At 52.1% G+C, this 8,412-nt stretch overlaps 1 protein-coding gene across 1 annotated transcript in view; it reads right to left on the bottom strand.

Annotated features, from left to right (window-relative positions):
* Positions 1 to 3,382: 3,382 nt before the first annotated feature.
* The window catches only part of LOC102038810 (RNA-binding protein 44), a 19,902-nt gene continuing 14,872 nt past the window's right edge, over positions 3,383 to 8,412 (bottom strand). Inside the window, exon 9 of the mRNA XM_031063496.1 lies at positions 3,383 to 3,525. Within this exon, the coding sequence (XP_030919356.1) occupies positions 3,383 to 3,525 (143 nt within the window). The remainder of the gene's footprint in view (positions 3,526 to 8,412) is intronic.

The raw sequence follows: 8,412 nt of genomic DNA, 5'->3' as shown, positions 1-8,412 counted from the left end.
AGGAATGATGGAGCTTAGGGGCATTTCCCTGCTAAATGCTGCATCCAGGGAATCATCCCAACATGATGCTGCTGGTGGTACAGAGGCAGAACCTCCCAACACTCCTTGTTTCAGACAGGTTTCAAGCACTGAAATGCCTTGGTTTGGGGGAAGATCTGGAGAGAACAGGCTCTAGGCAGGTGCTTTATTCCCATTTCTTTGTCTCACACCTGGTGGAAGACAAAATCCTCCAATCCAGAGGGGTGACCAGCCAGCTGTGTCCCACTCCTGCTGGGACATCTTCCCTTTCCCCAAAAAGGGGATGGAAATTCCCACACACATCCAGGGAGCAAGGTGTTGTGCCCACCCAAACCCCACATCCTTGCAGCTGATTTACTGCAGTCACTGAACTGTTTCTGCCCAATTTTTCCACTGTCCTGAGGGCACAGGAGGATCAGAGGAATGTCATCTCTCAAATAACCCTGAGCCATGTGTTTGCACGGAGCAAATGGACTCAGGCAATCAAATTAAACCCTGCAAGCTTATCAACATTTCCTCCAAGTGCCTCAAGGGTAAGGAGTTCAGCTGAAGCTCTTTAGGAGACAAACAGGACGTGTGGGATAAAGAACAAGATGGTCAGGGCTGGAACAACAGCAGCAGCCCTGGGCATTTCTGAGCACCACATGAGGCTTCTCAAGACCAGAAACACCCCACAGTCTTTCAGCTCTCTTTTCTTCCCCTGCATTCTGCCAGTGGATCCAGTGGCAGGAAAACCCAACAGTATGTTTAGAGTCACAGAACAGAATCATTGGAAAAGACCTCCAAGATCTTGAAGCCCAACCTTTGATGGATACACAAATGTGTGTAGGTTTTGATTTCACCTTGAAGAAAGGGTCACAAAGCAGGAAACCACAGAAATCTCACCAAACCTCCTAATTTTTGTGCAAACCACTCATGGCACACAGCACCATCTGCTCCCTGTCTCCAGCTGACCCCCATCCCTGCTGCTGTCACAGGAGCTCATTTTTCTTCTGCCACTTCATTTTCCCAGGAAAAGGCCAGGGAAAGGCACAAGATGGAAAGTCAGCAGAAGAGGGAAGGAGGGGGGTTGTTCCCTCAAGCCCTCACACCAACACACAGCCATCCCTGACCAGTCTTTGAGCTTCAATCAAAACCATCTCAGCAGATCTGCACCGTGGTGGTACCAAAAGATTCAGCTCTGCTGACTATAAACAGGAAATAGCTAATCCAAAGAAAGCAATGTTTGCAATAAAAATAAAACCAAACCCAAAGGAAATTCCCCCAAAAATCCAACAAATCCCTACACTGCATGTGTGGGGTGTCCCTTTCACCCTCCTCATCCCACAGAGATGCTCCCAAGCATTCCACCAGGGAAGGAGGACTGCATCTCCTCTGCTCCCAAGTCATAAATCCCAGCTGGCTCCCTGACACTGATTACAAACAGGAGGCTCAGCAGGCTGCTGCCACCGCCATACCACTGCAGCCTCTCCCTCTAGTTGCTTGGGAAAATCAACACACAACTTGTGGAAGCAGGGGCTGAGCCAGCAGCTCTGGTGGGGCAGTTTGGGATTTCTCACAGCCAGGCTCTGAGGACATCTCGGTGGGTTTTGGGGTTTTCACCCTGACTCAGGGGGTTTGGAACTGTCTGGAGAACCAGAGTGCTGAGCAAAAATGAAAAACCTTCTGGAAAACATGTCCATCAAGCTGTGAGCCCTCATGAGGAGGATCCCAATCTGCCTTTTCATTAACCCATCGATTTCCAGCACACTGCAGAGCCATGGTCTTCTCCTACTGGAACTCCACTGCTGTGTGATGAAGCATGGTCACCACCCTGACTTCCAAACCCTCCTTGAAAAACCCTTTAATCCCAGAATGGCTGAGGCTGGGGATGATCTCTGGAGATCCACTTCACCTTGTCCAAACACCCCTGCTCACACAGGGCCACCTACAGCTGGCTGCTCATGACCGTGTTCAGCTGGTTTTTTAGTATCTCCAAGGATGGAGATTCCACATCCCCCCTGGGAGATGCCAGAGTTTGGCCCCCCTCACAATGAAAACACATTTCCTGGTGTCCAGAGGGGACCTCCCATGCCTCAGTTTCTGCCCATGCTTTCCCATCAGGACATTTTCCTGGCTCAGGTTCAACCTGGTGCCCACGAGAACCCCCAGGTCCCTTTCTGGTTGTATAAGGTTGGAAATGCAGGATGTGCCTGAGGCTGTGTATTTTATCACCATCTGCTAGAGGTGGGGCAGTTATCTCCTGTTCTTTGGGCAGTTTTCTTTATCTCTCCCACACCCATCCTCCCTCCAGGAGATCTCTTCTGTTCATGGCCACTGAGTGTCCCTGCATGGCTGATAAAATTCCATCATCCCATGGGGAGATGCTCTGCCCAGGGGAGGAGCCAAGCATTCCTACCTGGATACAATCTGACATTTGGAACAGCACAGCAGCCTTTGTCCCCTGCATTCCCAGAGGAGCAGCTTTCTTCTCCCCTGCATTCCCAGAGGGAGCCCAGGCCCATCTCCAGCAGCCCTGGAGCTGCAGAGGAAAACTCCCCCCTTGTGCAGGATCCTGCTCCAGCAGAACCACAGCTGGCACTGCAGGAGGGCTGAGCCACCATGGGATGGGACTGTGCCACCACCCTGACCCACAGCGGGTCAGCTCCTGTTCTCACTCTGGCAGTGTTGTTTTGTATTACTGCATTTTTATTTATTTTTATTTTTCCTAGTAAATAACTGCTATTCCTATTCCCATATCTTTGCCTGAGAGCCCCTTAATTTCAAAATTATAATATTCAGAGGAAGGAGGTGTACATTTTCCATTTCAAGAGAGGCTCCTGCCCTCCTTAGCAGACACCTGGCTTTCCAAACCCAGACACTGGTTTCTCTCTGAGCAGCTCCAGCCCATCCTGGCGCCTGGGGCTCTCCTCCCCAGGTGCAGGACTTTGCTGAACTTCAGGAGGTTCCCAGCTTGCTGAGGTCCCCATGGACAGCAGCACAACCCTCCTGGTTTGTGTCACCTGAGGTGCTGTGGTTACCCTCAGTCCCATCACCCACATTACAAATGAGGAGATCAAGCAGGACAGAGGTGACCCCAATGATCAGCACCCCCCAGGCCTGGCTGTTCTGGCATTCCCAACCCACCTCACCCAGCACACACAGGAGACAGGGCCAAAAACCCCACCAAAGCCTGGGCACACAACATCCCCTGCTCCCCCCTCCAAGCCCTCCAGGTGTGACCAGGCTGGAGGAACCCCCTGGGGACGCAGCAGGGACAGGGCCAGGGCAGCAGCAGCAGCCAAGCAGTGACACCAGGGTGTTCCCCCACGAGACAAAGCCCAGAACGGCAGAGGGACGAGAGGGAGGAGCAGGGGGAGCTCACTTACCCCACGGTCTCGTCCCAGTCACACCAGAGGCGCTGGCCAATGCCCTCCATGCTGTGCTGGAAGTCCTTGAGGCAGTAGTGGTGGATCATGGCGCTGTAGTCGGCCTCCTGGCACGCCGTGGCCGCGATGAAGTGCTGGGCTGCAAGACAGGCCGGGGCTGTCAGCTCTGCTGGGGCCACAGGGCTGCTCAGGTTTGAGTTTTTCTATTTTTCACATTCTGTACTGCTTTAGTGTGTGGGTCTGGGCTTCATATTAGGGGATGGTGAGCTCTCTGCACAGTGCAGGGAGACAAAACAATTCTTTCTCCAGCTGGGGACCAAGGACAAATGATCCAAATCTCAGGCCCAAGAGCACAAACAACGGCAGAATGAAGAGACAAAACCAAGAAGGATGGGACTTCATAACCTAAAGCTGTAATTGGACAATTAACTCCAATATACAAATGGAGCAGAACTTATAAAAGTGAGAGACCTCATGACCGGTTGTCCATTTTGTGACCATTTTGGTCCATTCTGGATTCACCTAGGCTGGGCTCTTGTCCTGCCCAAGGTGGACCCATTGAGGAGATCCTTTTAATAAATCCCCTCTTTAACTCTGTCCAGCCTCTGTTCCAGGTCAGCCTTCACAGGGCACCACCAGCCCCAGCACAGCTCCTGTCCTCACACAGAGCACCTGCCCAAGCCCTGCTGCCTCCAGAGCAACCCCAGCTCTCCAAAACCTCCTCCTTCCCAGGTTTGATCCCCTCCTCTCAGCCTGGGGCTCTGCACCCTCCCAAGTGCCTGGTGCTGATAAATCAGTTATTCAGGACATGCTGGGCAGCTCATAAATCAGTAAGGATGTGGATTTATTCTCTGCTGATCACCCAAAATGCCTTTGGACTTCAAATGTCCAGGTTTTGGGCTTAAAACACAAGTAAGGGTCTGGGGGGAGCTGGGGAATAAGAGAATCCTGCTGCTGAGCCCTGGAAAACGACCTGCACGGTGCCCCACTTGGGAACAAACACCCACCTCTGATGGAGCACAGGGACAGACACAGGGAAATCCATCAAACCCACCCCTGGCTGCACAGTGCTGACTGAATTCCCTCCTGGGAATGTATCCCTGCAACCGCTTTAAAACAGGGACAAAAAAGGTGCTGCTTACAGCCTCATGCACAATCAGTGCAGTGCTGCTGGTGAGGGGAAAGGGAAAGGACAGTGATGCTACAAAGGGAAGGAGAAAAAACCCTTTGGGGGAATGGTTTAGTGAGCCTGGCTATAAATAATAGCTTTCCCTTGGTGCCAAAGTGCCAGCTAGTGCCTTTGCAGCTCTGGAGTGCACTGCAGGCAGGCACCACATACCACATCTATTTTTTGCTACGTGTGAATAACTCTGTGCTTTATTTTTATCTGATTTTTTTAACACAACAGAGCTGAGCTGCTTATTTAGTGGCCAAGGGACATCACCACGGGACACCATCCCTCTGCAGCCTCCAAAATCCTCAGAGCATCCTATGGCAATGGGTGGGAAGTCAGGAGCTGGTGGGAATTTGGGTGGAAGGGCCCCCAGAGCCTTGGCTGATGTTCCTGGATGGGTGCAGGGCTCCCACGCTGCCTCTGAACAGCAGCAGCCACCTTGGCCTGACTTGAGATAAAACCATGGGACTTACTGAGCCAAGGGAAGTTCAAGAGCATTAAACTCTCACTGCTGCAACAATAAAACTAAGTTCATCAAAATCTCAAGCTCTGCCCAGCTGATACCAGCCAGGAGCACAGCCTCAGCCAGAGATAAGCCCTACTCCCAGATGGGAGGGCATGACATGCTGAAGCAAAGCACCAAGAGAAGAAGAAGAAGCAGAAAAAGCAGAAGCAGAAGAAGCAGAGGAAGGAAAAGAAGAAGCAGAAGAAGAAGAAGAAGATGAAAAGGAAGAAGAAGCAGAAACAGAAGGAGAAGCAGAAGCAGAAAAAGATGAACAAGAAGCAGAAGAAGAAGCAGAAAAAGATGAACAAGAAGAAGATGGAAACAAATTTACATGAGGCAAATGTAAAATGATTTACAGACTGCAAATCTCAGTCCAGGCAGGCTGAAGGATGATTGATGGCCAGGAGGCTTTTCTCCCCTTCCCATCCCTTCCCATCTGGATGACCCAAGTGAAGGCTGAGCGAGCACCAGCGTCCCAGGGAGGCTCAGGAGCCACCCCGGGGGTCACCCCTCGGTGACATCTGTGCACTGGGCTGTGAAGGACACGTAAATATCACAGCCATCACCTGTCTGGACAAGCAGCTTGCAGAGAAAATGCTGCTGGGGAATGTGTCAGGTGCAGAGCAGAGCACAGCAAAAGAACAAGGGAGAACAGGGGAGGAGAAGGGATTAAAAAGCAGAAAGATGAGCAGCCAAGGGACTGAGGAGCACAGGAGGAAACAGAGCAGGAAGGAGCGAGTGAGACATGCAAAGCACAGAGAGAAATTGAGGAAGACAAAGCCACTTGAGGAAATTCAGCAAAAACACCTTAACCTTGAGTGGAGAGAGGAGAAACACTGAATAAACCATGGGGAGGAAGCAACCACAACCTGGCTGCAAGAAGCAGCAAGCCACACATAGCTGGTAGCCAGCATGAAAATCATTAAAACAAAAAACCAACCCAAACCAAGTGAAAACCAAACCCTGGGGAGCTTTAAGCACTTGCCAATCCCAGCAGCTCAGAAGATGCAGCTCTGGAGCTCCTTCAGAGGCAGGTGAGCAGCTGGCTGTCTTGCCCACCCCACCAGGACCTGCTCCTGGAGATGCCTCTCCCACTGCATCTCCCACACCGACACGAATCCCTTGGCCCCAGGGGCTGGGGAAACCAGAGCCATCAGCCAGTGACCTTTTGCAAGGACACTGGATTTTGGCCATGGTGAAGGGCTCTTTTGTTTCAGGCCCAGCAGGGCCCGTTGTGTCAGGGCCATGAGGATGGAGCTGGGCACGGCGAGGCAGAAAAGCGCTTTTGTTTCCAGCTGACCAGGAGAACTGACTTTAGCTGGAGCTGCACAAATTAAGGTCAAAGTGAGAAGCTCCTGCCACGTTTCTACGTGGTGCCCACCTCAGCCCACAGATCCCTGCTGCTTCACAGATTTTCCTCCAACCCCACTGCAGACTTCAGGCTCAGGGTTTGTAACAACATGGGGGGGAAAAAAGCAGGGAGGGATTTTTGTATCTCCTGGCTCTCCTTCCAGAAGGTTTCCTTCTGCCCTCAGCCCTGCTGATGGAGATGGTGTAAGTCAGCTGCAGTGAGCTGTAAATAACTCAGCTCCAGAGCAGGCACAGCTCTGCACTCAGCAGCATCCATCTGGGAAGGCTGCAAGGAGCTGCTGGAGAACTGAGCTCCACAACTCAACTGGAGCAAGGCTGAGCTGCCTCCCCTCTCATGGGCCCCATCACTGCCATTCCCTCAGGAAAAATGGAATTGAGAGGTGAGGAATGCAGTGCTCCTCTGGGAGCATCCCACTGCAGCCATGCAGCACCTCCACAGCCCTGCTTCATCCTTAGGTGCCACAGGGACATGGGGAATCACAGAACCCTGGATCTGGGTTGGAAAGGACCTTCAGGTTTATCCAGTGCCACCCCTGCCATGAGGAGGGACATCTTCCACTATCCCAGGTTGTCCCAAGCACTGTCCAGCCTGGCCTGGGACACTTCCAGGAATCCAGGACCCTGCCCACCCTCCCAGGGAAGAATTCCTTCCCAACATCCCACCTAACCCTGCCCTCTGGCAGCGGGAAGCCATTCCCTCTTCTCCTTTCAGGAGAATTGTTGATGAACAACCTTCCCTGCTGAGAGAATCCCTGATTGCCTGTGAAAAGATGCAACATTAAGGACCCTTGGTTTGCTCCTCACAGGAAACACCTGGAGAGCAGTGGTGAGGAGGTGATTGGAGGAATGGCTTCTGCAGGCATCCCAGATCCTCATGATTGCCCTGGGATTGATGTCCTGGAGAGTCCCAGCCAGCATCCACCAGGATTAGCTGCAAAAAGCCTGTCACACATTTATTTCAGCAGAAAAACGGTGTTGGTCCTGAAGTGTTACAAAAAATTCAGGAAGAGGGAAGACAACTGGACTCTCCTACTGCACTTCTCAGAGCTGGAGCCTGGACCAAGAGCTTGGGCCCACCTCTCCAGAAACAGCTTTGGGGACACCACCCCTCTGTGAGCCCACACATCTGTCACAGTGATGGTTCACCTGCAAAAATCCTGACTCTTCTCTGCCAGAAACATCCTGCAGTTCACATCAGCACCCCTCTGCACAATCCCTTGCTCTCTGGCCTTTCCCCCCTCAGTGTGCCAGGAATTCCAGGAATTCTTGGGCTTCCCTTGCTGGGATGTGCAACCAACCCCAGAGGGAGGAGTGTGGAGCCTGAGAACAGATTTGGGGATTCCAGACTGGCACACCATGGGATGTTCCCCTTTCCCAGGCACTTCTGCAAGTATCCCTGCTGGTGCTGGGTGAACGATGAAACTGTTTGACAACACCTGCAGGGAATTCACCAGAACATCCAGCTGGACTGCCTGGATTTTTGGGGGGAAACTGTTCAGGGCTTCATAGCAAAGAGCAGGAAATAGGCAGGTATCCATCCAAAAGCTGGAGCCCAAAGATGGCAGATAAGTGCCAAGTGACACTGACAGCAGGGCTGGCACACGTGGCACCAGCAAAGCTCTGGGCTCTGAGAACAAACACTCCAGTATCTTCCCCTGGGCTTCTCCCAAATTCTCAAATAATCAATGCTCTCAGCAAGCCCCAGATGGAAACAGGCTGTTTTCCTCTCCTCTTCAAGGTGGTGATTTTGCTGCTTTATTCAGAACAAGCCTCGTGGTCTGGACCTGGCTGCAGAATAAAACTCTCACAGGAGGGTGGGGAGAGGACACGGGGCAGGAGGCAGAGGATGAGTGTGAAAAACAGCCCAGTTTGCAGCCACAAAAATGGGAAAACTGGCCCTTCCAGCAACTGCAGAAACCTGGGAGGGGTCTGGTATCCTCTGTTTAAAAAAAATCCTTCCACTGGTTCTGCTCCTG

Source organism: Geospiza fortis, unplaced genomic scaffold (assembly GCF_000277835.1).
Source record: "Geospiza fortis unplaced genomic scaffold, GeoFor_1.0 scaffold407, whole genome shotgun sequence".
Classification (NCBI taxonomy): Eukaryota; Metazoa; Chordata; class Aves; order Passeriformes; family Thraupidae; genus Geospiza; species Geospiza fortis.
This window is presented reverse-complemented; position numbering and strand designations above follow the sequence as displayed.